We start from the raw sequence: 21,997 nt of genomic DNA, 5'->3' as shown, positions 1-21,997 counted from the left end.
CGCCAACATAAATAGAAACGGACTATTTGATAACAACTGCCATATTCCTGACTTGGAACAGGTTTAAGAAAAAATGCGGGTAGAACCTGGTTTTATGGCTAGCCAAACCTCCTTATATGGCAATGTTAAAAAATATCGCTAAAATGACAACAGTACGTGATAGGAAAACATATATATATATATATATATACAATATGAATCGGATTTAAAAGAACGCAATCTTGCATTAACACACATGTTACATTAATAGAGATTCAAACATGACAGAATTTTAAATATTATACTCTTGACATATTTTACAGTAGTTATCGTTGTTACCAATACAATGTACCTTTAAATAGCATGTTTCGTGATAAAATCAATATTTTTTATCTCAGTACTAAGAACTATTGATGCGTTACACTTACACAAATCTTTAGTTTGCTATATATATATATTTAACTTACGAGACAAACACTGACATATCTAAGCAGGTATTGTGAAAACATTCTGATGGCTGAAAATTAAAGAAATATATTATAAGTTAAGAGAACTGTAAGGGAACAATAATCTATACGAATCCAAAGGTAATACTGAAGACATGTTTATGTGAGGTCATCCGTCATTGTCGCTATTGTTCTTGACGTCAAAATAGGGGACAGCAAGAAAATTTGACGTCATAACTGAATTATGACCAATGAAGAACTAAGATCAAACGAATCACACGTTAATTAAAAAAAAAAAACAGGTCAGGAAAGCGGTAAATTGGCTAAGTATTAGAGAATTTTTTTTTATCTGATTTATCATGATTTTAATTATTGAATAAATTTTGTTGAAACCAAGATAACAATGAAAGCTTTGAAAAATGTGTACATTTAACAGTTATAAACGAGGATTATTTCGTCTTAACCAACCTCAGCTTTGTGCTTAAAGTTTCGTCTTGTTCTAAAAAAGATGTATTTTACTTTTTATGCACTTGTTAATATTGATGTATTTCATTGTCTCAATGTATAGTATTTTAAAGTTTTCTATGTACCATTGTTACAACAAAGGTTTTTGTAGTATAAATCATATACAAATGTACATACTTTGGCTTAAAACACGTTTTTTTTTTTACTCTCTTTGTGAATCGTACCACTTTTCCTCATTGTGAACAAATCATTGTACCATTGTAATAAATGATGAAGTAGTTTGTGGTAACGAAATCTTACATACCGACCAGCTATACATATATTATGTTCATTGATTAGTCGATAACACTTTCAGACTCTGAGACGAACTAAATATATATAATTATATGACAGTTTTCTTCTGTAGTTTAGGAGCGGTTTGTAGTTTTGAGCGTCCGATTTGCACAAAATACGATATCAAACACGTGTAGAGAGGTATTATTTGAATTAAGGCTTGAGATTGTGTGTATACAGAATGCAGTTTTTTTTATTAATGTATTAAGAGACCCTAACCTAAAAATATCAACCAATGAAATCTTTTGCTTGTACGTCAAGGCATTGTGCGTCACTTTTTGGACATAAAATTGTTTAAAAATTCGTTTGAAGTCCTTATTAGATGTAAAATAACCATAATGAAACTATCATTGTCTCGGCAAATGGTCATCTAGTAAAACGAAGTTTGTATCTCTTTCAACATTAGTTTCTGAATTTACTCACTATTTATAGTAAATTATAATGCGCATGAACAAGTATGGGAATAGTTTAATTTCCAACTACTTTCTTTTTTTATTTATGAAAATTTCTTCTTTCTAGCTTCATTCTCTGTAATTAGAAAAGTTTTAGTGTACACAAATACTCTATGTTTCAATTACATAGTTGTTTATTATAAATGGTCTCGTTGACAGCCGTCCAGACGTTTCTCCTAGGCCTACATCTACGTATGATACACAAACAACTTATTATAATTAATGTATTCCCTTACGTTCACATTGCGAAATAATAATGGAATTTGATAGCCTTTAAATATAAATATGATATACCAAAACGAAAACAAAAACAAAAAGCACAAAACAAAACTTACCGACGCAATACGAAAGCAGCTTTTGTTAACTTTTTAGGCGTATTTACCTGTATCGACTATTGTTCATTCACATTTGTACTTTTTTCTGCATTGATGATTAAGTTCATAAATTAAAGCACACGATAGATATGTTTACTTAGGTTTACTACCTTTCCATTGATAAAAATCAATGTGTATATGTATTTCAAATCAGGATTTGATAACATGCAGTCGATAGTCAATGTACACTTTGCGTCATATCATATAAATTTTATTATGCATAATCAAAGAAGAAAAATCCATTAATTGAATAAACCAATGTCATAATATTGTGAGTCAAGTTAGATACACCAATTTATTTGTTCAAAACTCAAAATATTGCTGAGTTATTAAAACAACCCACTTGTAAATAGCCTCACAAGCCCCGTTTTCAAATCAAAGCGAAAATGTCCACCTAAATTGCGTTGACTTGCCCACATATGTGTTGGAAAAAAACAATATGGGAAGACAAACAATTATTGTTGTTTTTGACGTAAATAAAAATTTCAATGAACTAAATCTATGTAACTGGTGAATATTTAAAGTCATATGAAACGAGTGTCTGGTTATCCATAATGTCAAAAAAATCATTGAGCTGATGCATGCATATATAGTAGTAAAGTAAGTCCTATATTCACAATTGTGTTACATTTATTACGAATCCATGACGTATAATCGACAAAAAATGTTCGTTCTGCGGTTGTTGGTCGAATATTTTCTCTGCTATAATAATATTTAGTTTGATTTTAATTTACTGATAACAAAATCAATATTAATACAAATAAAAACAATATCCAAAGACCTAAATATAGTGTTGAATTGGTAACCTTTTAGAATAAATTTATTTAAAGGATCAATAAGAAGGCTTTAAATGAGTTGCAGCAAACATATTTGCATTCAGATTTACCAAACGACCATTTAATTAAATAGGAAAACTTTTGTTTGGTAAGATTGTGTGGAAGTGTAGTGTAAAGAGTTGAAAAGTCAAAACTGTCAACAGAATCAAAAGGACCATCGAAAGCACGTAATTTATCTACAACATTCAAATAAAATTGAGAATGGAAATGGGGAATGTGTCAAAGAGACAACAACCCGACCATAGAACAGACAACAGCAGAAGGTCACCCGGAGGCGTCCTTCAGCTGGCCCCTAAACAAATATATATACTAGTTCAGTGATAATGAACGCCATACTAAACTCCAAATTGTACACAAGAAACTAAAATTAAAAATAATACAAGACTAACAAAGGCTAGAGGCTCCTGACTTGGGACAGGCGCAAAAATGCGGCGGGGTTAAACATGTTTATGAGAATTTTTTACACTCATGACACTCCAAAAATAGTTAATTCCACTATTTTATATGTTTTATTACAAAAGTTAATGATAAGTACTTTGATAGTAGTTAAGGAACCAGTTAAAAGCACTGAAAGATTAGTTTGTAGAACACTTACTAGAGGCCGATATGAAACAATATTTTATTGTTTTTTTTTGTGTGTAGTTTAAGTAACCAATACATAGTAGGGACCTTCAAATGTTCAGAAGAGGCCTTACGCTGTGATGTGGTTATGATATGATTGTTTACTATATGACTCTATGTGGAGCGCACGGACTTGAATGTAGAAGAATCAAAATTTCATGTTTTAGAACGTTTGTGCAGTATTTACGGTATACCACCACCACAGTGTTGACTGCTTTGTCGGCCGGTACAAACACAAACCGTTTTGCGAGTACTTGAGGTTTGTTTCTTATTCTAGAATTTAACGTGTTACATGTAATTAAAACTTGAGTGTTTTGTGCCGATGTTTACGGATCGTTACCTATTGATAAAAAAAAAAGAAGCATATATCATGTATAGCATGGAGAGCGTGAAAAATAAGTGAGATGATAAAGCAATGTATATTTGTCTTTATTTATACTTGTTATATGTTCCAATATTTTCTTTAAATTTTATCATAACAGTTGTTAAATGGTCTGCTGTATTAATTGTTACATGTAAGAATCGATTAATTATACATTATCTGATTTCAACCTTTCTTTCGTCATATTCCCTCACGCCTGTGCTGTGCTGTGGCCAAAATGCCTTGTTAAGTAAGGGACATGCATTAGAAAAGATGTCGATGAGTTGGAGTATTGGAAGACAATATCTCAATTTAGGAAATACCTGAAAAATTGGATAAAAAGTATGAATTTCTTTTTAAAGAAAGTATATGTACACGTGTTTTAAAGAGAGCTTTAGCCATTGAAGTTTTGAAAATAATTAATATGTTTGTGACATTTAAAGTATCATTTAATTTAATGTTTCATTTTTGTCATGTCGGATCCTTTAATAGCAGATTGTATACGATATGGATTTTGCTCATTGTTGAAGGCCGTACGTCGACACATAAATGCTTACAAAGACGTCATTTTGGGCTATGTTGGATAGTTGTCTCATTAACAATGAAACTCCTTCTCCTTGTTTTATATATATCGTGTACGAAATTTTTGTGTTAGCTATCCTAATCTTTTAAATCAAACCTGTCATGAATAAATCATGATATGTTGGAATGAATTGTGCCATATTATCTTTATTGTTTTCATATAAAAAATGTCGCATATTTATGAGAAAAATATAGCATAAGTAAATTTTTCATAATAGAAAATGATGTTCTATTACAAAAATATTGCACTCATACTGAAAAAAAGCAATATCAATCTATTACACGTGATTATGGCTAATTAAAAAATGGTGCAAAAAGGTTCCATTAAGTCCATATACCTATTTACTCGTATATAGAAAACATACTTGGAATTAGATTTCTCAAATTCTTACCCAATTTACCCCTTTCCTGACGCGTTGATTGTTTCTATTCAATGAACGTGTGGTTCGTTTGATCTCTGTTCCTCATTGGTCAAAATGCGATTGTGATGTCAAATATTTTTCCTATTGTGACTTGATATAAAAAGGTGACCTTGACTGAAGACGTCACATAGATAGGACACATATTTTTGCAGATTGTTTGAAAATAAAGGATAAGTGTGTCTGCATATCGTTTAAAAATCATTAGAGAAACAGATTTTACCATCAAATCTCGGGGTAATACGATATTTCCCCGATATGGACTGTTAACTGTTAAAATCTAAAACGATCGGAGAGCCACACGTTTTAATCTCAAAATTTAACTGTCTTGAGTGGATACTTATCGTATCACACTCGATGCAGTGGTAGAAACTTATATAATATGTGCGAAACGCATAGAAAGCTATACAGACGTTTGTCCTGTTAAACACACTTTTCTTTCAAAGTTGTTGTGAAGTCAGCTCATTAGACATACAATATAGCGCACTGCTCAATTGTAACGTCACTATCTTTGACGTACTTCCTTTGGCTCAATACATTTAGCAAACTAACAAGACTTTTTTAAAGTTCATGTCATTATCATATACGATATCGAAGCCATTATAAAACACATTTATACCATGACAAGATGAAATAATTGGAACGAAGCTACAAGCCGTACGAGCGAGAGACAGAGGTGCAGTTGCGAAACTTCTGGGGATATTTGAGGAGATTCAGCAAATTCTGATGTAGATTATGAGGACATTTTAACTTTGCAGAAAGCTGAAACACAGATGAAAAAAACATTAGAAAACGCCAACGAAAATATATAAGAGCGAACTTTGGCCGACCAGATGAAATACAGCACTCAGATGAGTACAAGTTCAATTTAGAATATATATTTCGACAAATTACAAAATTAACAAAGCCATTTCAAAATCAAAATCAAGCAGTTGTATTACAGGTAAGGTGGTCTAGTATTTGGAGCCACTTACTCGCCCTTTATATTGAATGTTGTTTTAGCAAAACACAACAGCAATCACGAGGCCACATTTACTGACAGTTAAATGAAATTTGTACAAAGACAGTTATTTTGTTTTCATTTTCAATTCCGGAGATAAGTTGCCATCAAATTCGTAAATAATTTCCAGATGGATTCAATTAACACTCCTGGGCATCAAATAATAAGTTATTGCAAGAACTTGCAGAATCCAAATAAGTTAAAGAGACAGCGCAGGAAGTTAAAATAGTAGGCTTCGTTTTAATACAGATTATGATAATCTGATTTATATACTAGACACAGAAAAAAATAAAATAACAAAAAATACCAAATTCCAAGGGAAATTCAAAATGGTAAGTCGTTTCTAAAATGGCAAAATCATAAGCTAAAACACATCAAACGAATGAAAGACACTGTCATATTACTAAAATATATATATATATATAGTACCCCATCACAAATCTCGAAGTACTAAAAAAATCGTTAAAGATTTATCGCAGCGATGTTAAGGCAATTTCGATAAGATTTTGTCAGGGGCAGATAACCCCGTATGGACCTCATTATGTATTCATATATTCATTAAAGGAGACGTGACACAATTTTTTTTTTTTTTTTTTTTTAAATTAATTAATTTATATTGGTCAAAAAACAAATTTTAATAAATTTTTCTTGTCAAAACCTCATTAAACGGCCTTTTTATGGTCAAATAATCCAGCACTTGTCGTAATCTTTGATTTTTAATTAGATATCGGTCACGTGATCGTGATGACGTCAGTGGATCCAAGCTGAGAAAATGTCTCAATATGGACGAAATCGATCACATTTCTGCATAATTAAACAATGGACGGTGTTGACAGCAGTTTTCAAGACAACTCTCAAACTTTAGATATTCGACCGTATCAGTTTGAGCCGTTACTTTTTGAAAATAATCAAGTAGAAGACATAAATTCGTCATCCGAAGAGTCCGACATTGACGATCTTTCAAGCAATGCCGATCGCCTTGTAAACACAAATTGGTTCGTATGATAAATATATTTGAAACCAAACACTTTCAGTGTTTTATTAATGACAGATGCATTTATAACAATTAAGAAAATATAAATTTCTGATTTTTTACGATTTAATATATCCATCGAAAATAGTTTGTTTCACTCTGCCCACAGGGGTATCCCTGTGCTCTGCCCTGGAACAACGCACAGGCACTATATATACATCGACCTTTTTCTTCTTCTGAAATACAGTTACAGCTTCACTTATATACGACATTACGAACTGTCAAAAATAATAAATGGGCAGTGGGAAGAAAATGTTATATTGTATAAACAAAACACCTGAAGAGGTTTTGGGGTAAACCAGTCACTAGACGTTCTGTCAATAGTAATAAAATTTTGGCAATGGGAAGAAAATAGTGTCCATATATACTCTTTTATATATATAAACAAGTCTAAATTGAAAACAACGTTCAAACCTATGATTGCGTTGGATAAAAACCGCAATTTTTATACGTGTGCATGCAAAACAAATTTCTTGTTAAAGGGGTCTAAATACAGCACAAACAACATTTTCCAAAAGACCAAAAAAGTGAAAAAGTATATTTTAACAAAACGCATTTGACTAACAGGTCGAACAGCAAATGTTCTTAAATCCTGCTGACTGCCATTGGCGATTGCCAAATAAACGGATCACAAGGTGTAATAAATGGATCTTAACTTTAAATTTAATACCAAACAGAAAACAATAAACATGCGGCGAAGATGGTATACCGCAAACAAAGGTGCAAAGATTGTTTGTACACCATATCCGAATTTCGACAATTAATGTCTCTTCAGTGATGTTAGGAATCGAAACGGTTATTGGAAGGCCACATAATTTACCTCAATTTGGGATAGACTCTTGAATTTTGAGGAGTCAAAATAGGATGAACGGATCATATAAACCCGAAGGCAAATATAATACAAGCCCAAACGAAAAAATATAAACAAGTCTAAATTGAAAACAACGTTCAAACCTATGATTGATACTTTTTCACTTTTTTGGTCTTTTGGAAAATGTTGTTTGTGCTGTATTTAGACCCCTATATATATATATATATATATATATATATATATATATATATATTATTAGATTTGATGAGCATAAAATACCAATGTATATATGCATTAGACATTACCACATTTATATGATATATTGTTTTTTCTTATAGAGTTTAATTCAAGATATATATTCCTCCACAATCAATTCATTTGAATGGGGACACATAGTTGATGACTTAAACTGCATCACAGAGCATGAGATCTTTATTGCAAACTGCTTAAACCGTCATGTGTTGCAAGTCAGCATGTATGCATACATGGAGCATGTTGGTCCCTTTGACGACAATGAACCCATCAATGAGTAAGTTTTGAATTAAGTCATGCTAGTAGTAGGCTAGGTTCTTGTTCATGAGGTACCAATTTCAAATCAGTTATTGTTTTATTGATCCATGTTCATGATGATCATTCACTGTTTTCAAGACAATACTAGTGACTTCAACATTTTTAATTGTACATAGAGTAAGTACAATCATTGACCATTTAATAAAGAAAATAACATGAATTAAATAATAATTTAATATCACAGATAAATTCATAATTCAAATATCACAGATACAATTTGTTTATACATAATATATTTCAAAGCATACTGAACATGTAGACAGGCCCAAGTTATTTCGTGTCATTATAATAATATACATAGGTAGAAAATATATACATGGCAGTACACCTTAGGTAATATTTATCAATCCTAAATATTTCTTTTTAACCTTAATACAGTACAAAATGACAGGTACAACGGAATTGAAATGTTTCAGTCTTTCGAAAATGAAAAAAAAAAAATGTTAATAAGAAATTTTTCTTTCTAACTTACATTGTATGCTTGATGAAAATATTAACATATCAGTTTAGAGTAAGGTACTGAAAGGTGTATATGAATATAATTGATGTTTTGTTTTGTAGGAAATATAGGTTTATGGCATATAGAAGATTTGTGCAGTGGATATGGCATCGCCTTGGACGTCACAACAGAAAGATCTTGCCTGCATGTGTTGTGAAAAAAATTAGGGACAGTTTCCCATCTGAAGAATACTGTGGCTTCAAATATGCAGTTGTATAAATTAAGTTTGGACTAATTACTTTTTGTAACTATTTATTCTGAATGAAACACTTGTATTAATAAAAACATTGACTTTTTGTTTTTGCACAGTAGATCCTGTTTTAAAGAATAAATAAAATAATAAAGGTGTACCTTATAACAAGTTTTTTGTTGTTCAATGCTAAACAAAAAATCAAGGTTGACATTCCTTCACAATAATCAACATGAAAAAAGCCTGCAAAACTCCTCAATATAATTCACATGTAAAAGTTTACAGTGAACATCCACTGCATATCATACAAAATCATTACACTTGTTCTGACATTCTTCCTGTAGAACAATCTAACTGCTGGTCAAATGGATTTTTTTTTGATTTATCATAAGACTAGGAAGACAAATTGATGTTAACACCCCCCCCCCCCCCCCCCAACGCCCCCCCCCCCCCCCCCCACCAGCCACCCCAACCCAACCCAACCAAACCAGAAGATTATAGATTTCCTTAATAATTTCCAATGTGCATACAACATTTAACTGTTCTCAATAATTTTCTTCTATCGCTGATATCTGGACCTGTGTCTCTCAATGAGGTCTGCCTTTTGGAATGGCTCGAATGTCTGCGTTAAACTGACTGGAAAGTGGTTTTGAAGAATCTGTACATCCCCTGCAGCATTTGAATATGAAAAGCAGTCATGTTCACTTATGGAAACAACATCTTGCTTGATCAGAAAACCTAATCTGGTCCGGGTACACAGTTATCGTCCTTTGATTTTCGTTGTCCACGAAAATAGTCCCTAGTGTGGACAGTGTGTTACTTGTCGATTTTTTTTATACCCCTTCCGAATTTATTTCTCCATGTTTTATGACTCAAATAGTAAGTAGGGGGGTGAAATGACACTGTAAAAAAATTTGGGTCATGAATTTTAAAGTAAAGTAGTGATTTGGTCCAGCTGAAAAATGTTAAAAATTAGCACTTCCGAAGCTGTCAAAAGATTTGAAGACCCCCTTAGCATGAAATTGTCCATATTTTGAGTTAGAGCCGATGAAGTTTTCTATAATTTTGATATAATTTGTCCCAAAAGTAGTACAACACACTGTAAAAATAATATTGAGAAAGCGCGAGGTGGATTTTTTTAATTTTCATTTATTGTCTAAAAGAAATGCACTACGAAATAACTGTGTACTCGGACCTAAGAGGTGAAATCAGGAAATATAGAATCTGTACTCAAGCAACTTCCCTGAATGATTTGACGGTGTCAATTTATCAAATAGCATAAAACTAAAGGATTTAAACTTTTATTTGATAGAATTTCTGCAAAAATGACCAATTTTGGCATTTTATGGTCAAAATAAGCATTTCATAGCTTTTTCAATTTTGATGCATAAGTGGCATTCTGACTTTCTATCTGACAGGTTTTTATGTGTCAATATTTGTGTTTCTATGCTTCAATCCAGTTGTATTACTCATTTGTGAACTCTGAATCTACAGAAAAGAAGATTATCTTAGACAATATGTGCAAAATGTGTTGTATATATGATCCTCGTCTAACGCTCTGTTTGGATCAAGTTAAATGTGAGGAGCTTGGAACAAAAAGTTGAAGTCCATTATAAAGACCTCACTAAATTTGAATAAAAAGCACTTAACAATGTCTTTTGTACCTGTTTTATGTCACATAATATCTTTCTTTTCTTCTGTAGGATAGCAAGTGGTTCAAATATAAGCCTGTTGAGACTAAAATTGCATGCATGTTTTTCACTAAAAAGTGAAAAATCTTTGTATCAGACCATACTGTCTGCAAAAAAAGTTGAATGCAAGAGTCTTTTTGTGCTCAGATTTATTGTATCATGTCACCTGAGTATAGAAATGATAGAAAAGACACAAAATTTTATTTCATATAGCTTCAATATGCATTTTAAAATGTAAATATGTGATACGGCCTAAATTGACCCTAAATTATTTTCAGTCTTACTTGGCCTAGGACCCTTTTAAACTAATGTGATATGTTATTTGTAAGTTTTCTTTCCATTTAAAGTACATTAAATACATATGTAAGGATTATTTATAACCAAAAAGCTTTACAAATTTAAAATTGCCGGAAAATATTACATCTTTATGTAAGGCCCCCCTTCATTGGAAAACCTCCATTTTTAGCCACAGGCTCATATAAATTTGACTTTTTAATAATCATGATAAGTCTGATAAATCAAATGAGTACTCTATTGCTTTTAATACATAATATATTATATATTAAGGCATTTCAAAAGTATTTTTTTGCAATATTTTAATTTTTTAAGCCCCAAATGTTGATAGTTGAAAATTTTCAATTTTAACGCCTAAATTTAACACTCAAAGTTGAATATAGAATTAGTCATATTGTCTATAATATATATCCTATTGCCATGAAACTTTGTAAGCAGTCTTATAATTGAATAAGCTTTGGTCATACCAAGTTTCATTAAGATTGGTCAACTTTTTCTACCCTATTAGGTCCGGGTACACGAATATAGTCCCTAGTGTGGACAGTGTGTTACTTGTCGGTTTTTTTTATACCCCTTCCAAATTTATTTCTCCATGTTTTATGACTCAAATAGTAAGTAGGGGGGTGAAATGACACTGTAAAAAAATTTGGGTCATGAATTTTAAAGTAAAGTAGTGATTTGGTCCAGCTGAAAAATGTTAAAAATTAGCACTTCCGAAGCTGTCAAAAGATTTGAAGACCCCCTTAGCATGTGGGATTTTTTTAATTTTCATTTATTGTCTAAAAGAAATGCACTACGAAATAACTGTGTACTCGGACCATCTACAAAAAAATAGTCAATATTATTTTCAAATTTTGTGCACTGCAAGTATTACATTGTTATTCTTAATTTTTACTCAATAAAAATGAATTGATGCATTGAGTGTTTTACTGACATCCTTTAGCAAAGCCTGTACAAGCTGTGATCACTTGGTTAAAAAATATGTTAGCTCTTTGTTGCATACCATACAATATGTCTGTTAAATTGTTTTATGTGAATGATGTTGTTTAAAATTAGGCCAATAGTTTCTCAATTTAATTGATTCATATTTTTGATGTCAGGGCCTTTTTAAGCTGATCATACAGTATTGTTTCCTCATTGTTGAAGGCTGTAAGGTTGTCTGTAGTGCTTACATACCAGTGGCGGATCCAGAAATTTTCATAAGTGGGGGCGCACTGACTTATTTTTTAAAAACATGTGTTAGTTTTCTCGTTTGAATTGTTTTACAATGTCATTTCTGGGCCTTTTATAGCCGACTGTGCGGTAGAGGCTTTGCTCATTGTTGGAGGCCGTATGGTGACCTATAGTTGTTAATTTCGGTGTCATTTTGGTCTTTTGTGGGGAGTTGTTTCATTGGCAATCATACCACATCTTCTTTTTTATATGTACATATTTATTTAAGTATATAAATTTTCAAAAAAAAAGAACGGAATTGACGAATGTTTCAAAGAGACTGGAAGCGGCTTAGAGAGCCTGTTTTTTAAACAGGTTGATCAATTGATATATATGCTATTTCAAAAAAATAATTATACATAGTACTACATACCTCTGGTCATCATCTGAGGGTTGGTACTCCTCATCACTATCTGCATGGCTGGAAACCTCATCGTCGTCAGAGTTTTGGGCTGAATTGATGTTAGTTGTTGTAGTTACAATACTGGCACATGTACATTTTGTAATGTCATCATCAGTCTGAGTAGCAATTGTACTGTATGTTGCTGAAGGTTGTGTAATTTTAAGATCTGTTTGATGTTTCCTGGTACGTTGTTGTGGACGGAGCTAGGATTGGCTTTTCTTGTGTTTTACTGCTTTTGGAGATGGTGGTGGAGTTGTCTGTGTAACCATGGTAACTTTGGATGTATTCTTCTCTGTAACATTGGAGGTTGGCAGTTCTGGTTCTGGTTCTGTGGTACTGTCTGGTACTTGTAGTTGTACACATTCCGTGTCTCGTTCATAGTTGTCATATGCAAGCTGTAGGATCTGCAAAGAATAAATGTTTGTTGTTAGTTTAGTCTTACAGAACTTTTTTTACTGTGATAATTAAGACATATAAATACAAGTGAACGTCTTGGGTCACACAATGGTCAATTGCATTTCTGAATAATTATGTGGTCTTAAATTACAATTATAATGAAATCAAAAACATAGAGAAATATACCTAACTTCTTAACTCCATTTTATTTGAGCTTTCATGGATAGTTGTCTGAATAGAAATCAAATTTACCACTAATAAATTGGTTCTTAGGTATTAATTTAATAATTTAAATTAGTTAGTTTGCTAAATGTAGCGTTCAAGTTCAAAAGTTTATTATAGTTTATTATAGTCGCACCACATACATACATGTATAAACACAATATGAAATATAATGCACATTTTAAAATTTAGAATGCATATATAGAAATCTGTGTAGAAATATATCAGTACTTTATCAATTATTTCACCATAAATCAAGATATATTTCTTAAAAATGTTTGAGTTTAACAGGTAATTGAATTACATTAAATAAGACAAAAAGAGAGGTAATAAATTACCTATCACCTAACCAAGTATGTTGGGTGTGAAATTTGAATTACTGAAGCAGCCCCCAATACATGTGTAATAAGTATGACATAACAGGGGAAGTATTAAAAGTAATATTTAAAGAAGTTTTGAAACAGTAAAATATATTCATGTATTTGTCTCCTCCATAATCATCCCATTGAAAATGTTCTAGGAGTACTGATTTTTTGTTGTTGTGATATTTGTTATAATATTATTTTATTTATATTTTATTTATATTTCCTATCCCCCCCCCCCCCCCTTTTTAAGCTGCACTGTCAGTCCTTTTTTCTCTATTCTGTAAAACCCCATAACCGACAGTCGGGTATTGTTTATTCCAACAGGTAAAACAGATATGCATTACGTAACTTATGTCTGTAACATTTGCTCTAGTCTATTTTCCAACCTCACCTGTGCACCCAGCAGGTGATCATGGATGTACACAGATTCGACGCATATTACGCAATATTGCGTATTACCTATGTCTTATCTTTCATCACCTGGGGGCATGACACCTGTAGCTTTCAACTTTAAAAGGTAACCCAGCATTGCGGATAAAGTGTGCCGCATACCTGTAACTTCTGATCGATGTTTATGGATGTATGTCCAATTTCAGTGTACACACTTGCACACGTGAACAGGTAGTGAGGTACTCTAAGGAGGTACACGATACTAAATTTTAAACACTGAGATATATTGGGCTATACACAAATATGACGAAACTATAAAAAATAATATTATTAAAAAAGGGACGCAAAAAAATATTTGCGAAGATAAAAAAAAAATATTTACCTCAGCCTTTCTCCGCTTCTCATAAGCTCCCCGCTTAGGTATAGGTGGCCTTGGCTCAGCTGTTGTTGGTTGTGTCAATGGAATGTCAGGTACCGCATTTGGACGGAGTTTTGTGGTAGGACAGCCCTCGAGATTCTTCATAACTTCTGGGTCACGATCGTAACATGCATGTGTAAAGTGGGCGGAACAAAGTCTATGACCAGTGCTTGGTAGGAAGTCCCATCTCTTACAATAGTGTGTCCACGCCTTCCTGGTTTGCGGGTTACTCGGAAAACGGAAAAAACTAATTAAACTGTCCTTCTTATGCCTTTTGTTGCATCCACTGGCAGCACACTGAACCATTTTTAATCACTGTCATGGGTTTTGTTGGAAGATATTCGAAAATGAAATTGCGCTAATTATGCCTATACACCCGTCAGTCAAATATGATTGATGAAACCACTGACGTCACAGCCTCGTTCTGAGTGACTTCCAGGATTGAAATATGCATAATTAGTATGTCGACAGATCGATACATTTAAATTCATATTTTATCCATTTAAACGATAATTATATGCTTTCGATGTTTTTTGGGGGGTAATTATGTATAAATAAATATTTATTTCCAAAAAAAAAAAAAAAAAAAAAAAATCATGTCACATCTCCTTTAATGGTGGTCGGTAAAAGTGGTAACCCGAACCCGAACCCGAACCGGAATTTGCCGGAAATTTGCCGAACCGGAAATCTTTAAATATGATTTGTTATCATTCTTTAGAGATTTTTGTTACAAAAATTAATGGATATGGTGTAAAATATAAAGTTTTATGTTATGTATGAGTACGCTTTTGTTCTTAACTGGCAGAAGACTGAAAAAAAAGTTTTCTATGTTTCCGCCTTGGTAAAAGTGGTAACCCAAACTCGGGAACCTATTTTTCTTTATTTCTCTGTATTATCTGATTTCTTGAATGAACACTCTGACTTCGTGTGATGAATATCATCTTTCATTTCATAAACACAAAGATTTTTTTCAAACTGTATAAAACACAACCAGAGACATATAATACAAGAGATTCGCAACTCGGCGAAATCCCGTAATAACACGCGGCCACTAGTTAAACCTCGCGAGATCTCCTTAGGTAATAAAGTCATTAATAAAAGTATTAAAAGTACTCGAAGTAAGGACGAATGTTTAAGCATAACATAAACTGTTTCAGTGTTAAATTTATCATAATTAATTAAATATAATTTGAGTACATATATAATTATTTATTTTAATGTAATTTTGATTTTAGATTTGTATTATTGAAAAAGAGACATAATTTGATATTGTATAAAAAAAAACTGATATTAAATAATTAACACTTGATAAATTGTGTCAGAGTTCATTTTATTTGATAGTTACATAATGGGTTTCTATTGAATATACACCTGTCTCGGAGACATAATTTCACAGTGTGACATGTATATTAGGTTTGAATTATTCGATGACCAGGTAAATCACGAACATGTTATAAATAATGAGTTTTAATTGACACCTTGTAAACAAGAAGTTGTCACACCACAGGTGTCCACACTCTTTCCAAAAATACAATTCACAAAATGTATAATTAATTAATATGGAAAAAAACTTAATTTATTTGTTAATTAATTGTTAATCATGATAGGCTTTTATTCTTGATATTTATAAATTATTAAAATTTTATTTATTTTTATATTCCTCATTTATTGGGCTTTCATTGAGTTTTTTTTCTGTAGGATTGTCGGTAAATGTTTGATTTCTAAGTGTTGTTTGACAGTTTTATCATATAGGCTTGCATTGAGTTGTTTTTTTAAATGATTGTCGGTAAATTTATGGTTTCTTCATGTTCGAAGTGTGTATTGAGAATTAATATTTAAGAAAATTACAATTAATTTCTCATTTGAATAAAGCTTCATTCATGTGCACGCAATATGGAAAATTCCGATTTTATTTCGTGGGATGACAATCTTAATTTCGTGGGATGACAATCTTAATAGTTACGACTTAGATATACTCCTAAATAAACTGATAACGAACTCTTTGTTGATAGTGAAAAGGACGAAAACATAAGCGAGAGACCCACCAACAAAAACAATTGACAATACTGCATACATAGATGGATATGTGTGTCCTCGAAGCAACAAAAAATCTATAAAAAAACACAGGTCATACATCAAAGCAACACGGAAGACACTATTTAAAAAGTATTTTATAACCTTGTTTCCACGAGACAATCATTTGTAGTGGTTTTTGTCTTTTTTTATACGTGTGCATGTAAAACAAATTTCTTGGTAGAGGGGTCTAAATACAGCACAAACAACAATTTCCAAAAGACAAAAAAAAGTGAAAAAGTCTATTTTAACAAAACGCATTTGACTAACAGGTCGAACAACTGATGTTCTTAAACCCTGCTGACTGCCATTGGCGATTGCCAAATAAATTGATCACCAGATCTAACAAAATGGATCTTAATATTAATTAAATACCAAACAGAAAACAATAAACTTGTGGAAAAGATGATATACCACAAACATATATATATATATCTTTTGCAGTCACCATTGAAATGTCCTCAATACGATTTTAATTTAAAAATGAATTAGGTTCATGTTTTGAACGAGAAGCGTAGTCTGAAACGACAACAGATGCATATGAAGCTCATTCATAATATTACGACCAGCAGAAGGTTTCCTTTACTAGGAAAATTTTACTCCTTTTGTAAATTTACTGCATTCGTTCATCTTTGGCACCCTAAAAAGAAGAAAAAAACAATGACTTCAGAATAGGAGAAAATAAACAACTTTGCTATAAACAGAATGAAAAATGAATAAAACATCTAACAAAATGCAGGCTATAAATTTCATAGTGCACAAAAAAGAAGGACTGATTTAAGGAAATTTGACCATGAACAATTTCAATATTTAGCCAGTTTAATAAAAAATTTCGGGTATCAATCAGAAAAAATCGCCACATTGTTGGTTCAAATTTTACGAAAATAGTCTTATTTTCAGTCACGAAACAACATTTGGGAGTACTATTGGCCCATAAAATTATATATTTATTAGCATATTTTTCAAGTTTTAAGAAAAAAATTGGGAGATCAAATGGTTTCTACGGCAATAGGTGAAGTAAAATGGGCCGAGTTTTAACTTTGTTTGAATTTGATTAATCTCATCATTAGAACACATTTTATCAATAACAAATTATTAGAATTAGTTTTTTGTAACTTTTAAATATACTTGCATGCTTTAGCTGTGAAAGGTATCGGCATTATCCATTAGAAAAATCGTGAGGCGTAGAACCTTTTACACAACAATACGGGTTATTACCCATAAATCCATCGGATTAATCGGCTTTCCGGTGGCCACGTCATTTCATTGGCTGTTATATAGACTCTACTAGAGTTGCGAATCTCTTGTATTATATGTCTCTGACACAACCATTTATTTCATTTCTAAGTGAATAAGTAGGAAACCGAACCCGAAAGGGAGACAACTCGTTTTGAAATAGTTACACAGGTAAATGAACGCAATAAAACCTTACCGGATTCCGAATGGACTTTGGTATGAACCCGGGCTCTGGAAAGATTTTAACCACGTCAATGCTTTTAAGATTATTGTCAGGAAAAAACAGTAAAAATAACAAGAGGACAAATAAATAAAAAAAATAATAATAAATAAATAAATAAATAAATAAATAAATTGATTAATAAATGGAATTACTGGAAATAACAATATAATAAAAAAAATTTTTAAAGAATTTCATAGAAAGCCAACATAGTTCCATAACACATCACCGTATTGTTTTTTTTTTCTCTATTTACAGTCCAATCATTACTGGTAAGTTATTGTGGAACGGAAAATAAAAGTAAATTGTCGTCGTGCAATTGATTCTTTATGATAAATGTCAAATATAATGAAGATGGCATATTGCGGAATATAAATGAACATAACTTATGACATTTTATCAACATAATATCGAAACTGTCCTTAGATAGGTCCTAAGGATTTCTTAGGACAGAGATTTGGATAAAGTTAGGACTGACTGACAGAAAGGGTTAGCATGCACATCGAAGCTATCTTATGATTATATAAGCTGGGATGTCCTAACCGCTGTATTAAGTATTGGCGTATAATGAATGGCCTTATAGTAAATGGTTAATTTAAATGAACGAAAATGAAAATATTGTATCAAACCAAGCCATACATTTGTAATTCTAAATAAGAAAAAACTATTAGTTTTAAATTAAAGGTAATAAATAATTGGTATATAATAATTGTACATTATAAATGTATGAAACAAAAAATAATACAAAAATTATAACTTCGTTTTATATAAGCTTATCGAAAATAGTTATAGCTAAATGTGTAATCATTAAAAACAAGTGAGGTTGAATTCGAAGTGTCACGGTTTCATACTTCAAAGTTAAATTAAAGACAAATTTCGTGCATATTTCATAGAAATACGGAGTACTTCAACTATTGTGCGTTTGTTGATTTTGAAATAAAGCTGTTGACTTTGTACTTAGAAACTCTTTATATTTCAAACTTCTACAAAACCCATGAACCGGATTTTTTTTTTTTTAGAGTTGTAAAGATATGTATCAGATACGAAATCTTGCATAGTTTATAATAATGAAAAGTCTGCCTTACTTTTTTTATTTGATATAGGAGCAAGTCAAGGGGGAATCTCTAATCTATCTCGTTTTCTTTATTCTTGATTGACTTGCAAGACTTTCTAGAAACTACAAAATCTAAAGGGCTAGAAACTGTATTGAAGAGATACAGAAAATGAATAATGGTTTATTTTGCTGTTTGCTGATGATACAATGTTTATGTCAGAAACTTGCAGGATTTACAGATGATGCTAATTTTTTTTTTTTAAATTAAACAATGGAAACTGGAAATAAATGTGAAAAAAAAAAACGATATCTGGTTTTCATAGGTCGATTGTCAATGAATTTGAAATTTGATATTGATAATCATAAAAATTGTGGCAGTAAATGAATATAAAGGGCTCAATTGTTGAAGGCCGTGCGGTGACCTTTAGTTGTTTAAGGCCTTGCGGGTGCCCATAATTTCTTTCATTCTCTTTATAAGAACTTTATATAGTCTTCTCATTGGCAATTAATCCTACCACATCTTCTTATATCTTATGTAGTTTGTTTTTTTTAATTCGCGACGCTTGTTTGTAATTATCAGCGTGTGATTTATGCTTCATGCCAAGGAATTGCCTCTGTTGAAATTCTGCAAACACCCCATAGAGCAAATTACATGGATGATTAATATTGACCATTTGGTATATGGCCGTGTTCTAAGCGACACGTACATGAAGGTCATAAATTAATTTGTTGAATGAAATCAAATTTTTTTTTATCTACTAATGAGTGCCGTATGAGGTCGACCGGAATTTTTAGCGAGGATTTCATGGCATGTAACAGATAGAAAACTCAGGGTTAGAATTCATAGAACAGAAAAGGGGCAGTGGCAAATATTTCATGTATATTATGAACACAGAGAAGATTACCCCGGCACCCTTTGCCAAAAAAAAAACCCTTCTTTTTCTTATTTGTGCCTTCGGACTTTATGTTTTGAATTGTAGTTTCACTTTCCATATTCGGTATTTATTAAAATGTAAGCTCCACGCGGTAAAAATCACGTGATGCAGGAATATAGTATCTTGGAGTTAAGCTATTTCTTTCTTTTCGGGCGGGGACTCCAAGCAAACAACATGCATGTGTATAACGGCACTGCAGATTTTCGTATTAAATAAAGAAATTTGCCGGTCCGGTACATGAATAGATTGGTTAGAAAGCAAGGTTTTAATTTTAATTAGATTGGAAATATTAATTCGAGGGTTGAAAATAGAGAGCACAAACAAAAAAAGGGGGGGGAGGTGTTCCACAGGGAATATTTATATCTTATGAACTCTACATTTGAAAGGTTCGTTATTTTTTTTTTATTTAATTAAAAAAGAGAAAAACAAATGTAAGACAAATTGTGAATGGTCTTTCTTCCTTTTCCCATGACAAGAAATTGCCTCCGTTGAAATTCTGCAAACACCCCATAGAGCAAATTACAGGGATGATTAATATTGACCATTTGGTATATGGCCGTGTTCTAAGCGACACGTACATGAAGGTCATAAATTAATTTGTTGAATGAAATCAAATCTTTTTTAAGCTACTAATGAGTGCCGTAGGAGGTCGACCGGATTTTTTAGCGAGGATTTCTTGGCATGTTGTAATCTCATTGTGTTTTTCCAAGTGTAAATTTTGTAAAAGATGATCTGACATATATATTTCCATGTGCCCGTGTATTAGAGGGTCACAGCTCCATTTATGTTCCACAATATACCCTTTTGTGCACATCTTTACTTTGCATTTTTAACTCGCAGAATGTGAGACATAGGTACAACAATCCTGCGGCGTTTATATAAAATGAAGATGTGAAATGGTTGCCAATGAGACAACTCTCACAAGAAACCAAATGTCACATAAATTAAAAACATGACGGCCTTCAATAAGCTCATATTGATAACCAGCTATACAAGACTCCGAAATGACAAATGTAAAACAATTCAAACGAGAAAAAAAAAAAACCTGACGAAAAACAAATATGTATCACAGCAACAAACGACAACCACCGAATTACAGGCTTCTGGTTTGGGACAAGCAAATACAGAATGTAGCGGGGTTAAATTCGTTTTTTTTTGGGCGCCAAACCCTTCCTAACATGGGACAGTGGTATGACGGTACGATGAATCAGATGGATACAAATAGAAATACATCGAATAAAAACAGAGTATACGTGGACGGGTATTTGTACATCACAACCTATTTGTACAGATCTGATAGTACTCGCAGTTACTGACAGCTAGTTCAAAGCACTATAAAAATAAACATCCATCTAAGAATAACTTTGTTTAAAACTTTTTAATTTAATTTTGGATGTGACGCGTCTTCTGATTGGCTGACGTTGTTTTGTTTATCAGCTCATAGACATAATTTTGTCATGTGACCGTGACGTCATCAACGTTTTTTCATGGTTTACTCCGGTTTAAAATGGAATTTAGAATTAAATTATAAGAAATGACTAATATTTTTTCTGTCTATTCGAAATAACATAAAAAACATGTCCGTAGCCCTTGGTGAAAGTTAAATAACTAAGTTGATACATAAATGAAAAATCATTAAAACAAGAAAATTCATTAAACATCTTTATTGCCTTAAAATTTTATATATGAAGGAACGACATTGTTCGTAGGAAAAAAATAAAGCAAAAAAAGGAAAGATATTGTTTGTAGGAAAAGGAAATAAAGGAAAGAAAAAGAAAGATATTGTTCGTAGGAAAAGAATATAAAGAAATATAGGAAAGATATTGTTCGTAGGAAAAGAATATAAAGCAAAAAAGGAAAGATATTGTTCGTAGGAAAAGAATATAAGCAAAAAAGGAAAGATATTGTTCGTACGAAAAGAATAAAAGCAAAAAAGGAAATATATTGTTCGTAGGAAAAGAATATAAAGCAAAAACGGAAAGATATTGTTCTTAAGAAAAGAATATAAAGCAAATAGGTTTTCTTAGGTGAACACAAAATTTTAGAAACATATCCTGAACTTTAATTTACTAATAAAATCAAATTGGGGAGAATCGACAACCATTTATATGTACAAT

General features: G+C 31.8%; 3 protein-coding genes across 4 annotated transcripts in view; 1 reads left to right on the top strand and 2 right to left on the bottom strand.

Annotated features, from left to right (window-relative positions):
* The window catches only part of LOC127713858 (uncharacterized), a 66,899-nt gene extending 64,848 nt beyond the window's left edge, over positions 1–2,051 (bottom strand). For both annotated transcript variants that reach the window (XM_052219827.1, XM_052219828.1), the window contains exons 1-2: positions 2,011–2,051; positions 447–496 (exon numbers count right to left, since the gene is read on the bottom strand). In XM_052219827.1, coding sequence (XP_052075787.1) covers positions 447–488 — 42 coding nt within the window. In that variant the 5' untranslated portion in view covers positions 489–496; positions 2,011–2,051. The remainder of the gene's footprint in view (positions 1–446; positions 497–2,010) is intronic.
* Positions 2,052–7,135: 5,084 nt separating this feature from the next.
* Positions 7,136–9,387, top strand: LOC127713868 (P2X purinoceptor 7-like). The gene is made up of 3 exons (XM_052219837.1): positions 7,136–7,186; positions 8,051–8,241; positions 8,844–9,387. The coding sequence occupies exons 1-3, from the start codon at positions 7,136–7,138 to the stop codon at positions 8,998–9,000; spliced, it is 399 nt and encodes a 132-aa protein (XP_052075797.1). The 3' UTR covers positions 9,001–9,387.
* A 3,155-nt stretch (positions 9,388–12,542) lies between these two features.
* On the bottom strand, positions 12,543–14,629 carry LOC127713856 (uncharacterized). The gene is made up of 2 exons (XM_052219826.1): positions 14,327–14,629; positions 12,543–12,975 (listed from the first exon to the last, which is right to left on the bottom strand). The coding sequence occupies exons 1-2, from the start codon at positions 14,465–14,467 to the stop codon at positions 12,775–12,777; spliced, it is 342 nt and encodes a 113-aa protein (XP_052075786.1). The 5' UTR covers positions 14,468–14,629; the 3' UTR covers positions 12,543–12,774.
* Between the last annotated feature and the right edge of the window lie 7,368 nt (positions 14,630–21,997).

Source organism: Mytilus californianus, unplaced genomic scaffold (genome assembly GCF_021869535.1).
Source record: "Mytilus californianus isolate M0D057914Y unplaced genomic scaffold, xbMytCali1.0.p SCAF_82, whole genome shotgun sequence".
Taxonomy (NCBI): Eukaryota; Metazoa; Mollusca; class Bivalvia; order Mytilida; family Mytilidae; genus Mytilus; species Mytilus californianus.
This window is presented reverse-complemented; position numbering and strand designations above follow the sequence as displayed.

Bases quoted from the DNA above. Each gene is read 5' to 3' on its own strand.
- LOC127713868 (XM_052219837.1), top strand. From the start codon at position 7,136: ATGGGCAGTGGGAAGAAAATGTTATATTGTATAAACAAAACACCTGAA. The intron at 7,187-8,050 runs GTTTTGGGGTAA...TTTTTCTTATAG, and splicing joins TAAACAAAACACCTGAAGAG to AGTTTAATTCAAGATATATA. The intron at 8,242-8,843 runs GTAAGTTTTGAA...TTTGTTTTGTAG, and splicing joins GACAATGAACCCATCAATGA to GAAATATAGGTTTATGGCAT.
- LOC127713856 (XM_052219826.1), bottom strand. From the start codon at position 14,467: ATGAAGAATCTCGAGGGCTGTCCTACCACAAAACTCCGTCCAAATGCG. The intron at 12,976-14,326 runs GTAAATATTTTT...TATTCTTTGCAG, and splicing joins AGAAGCGGAGAAAGGCTGAG to ATCCTACAGCTTGCATATGA.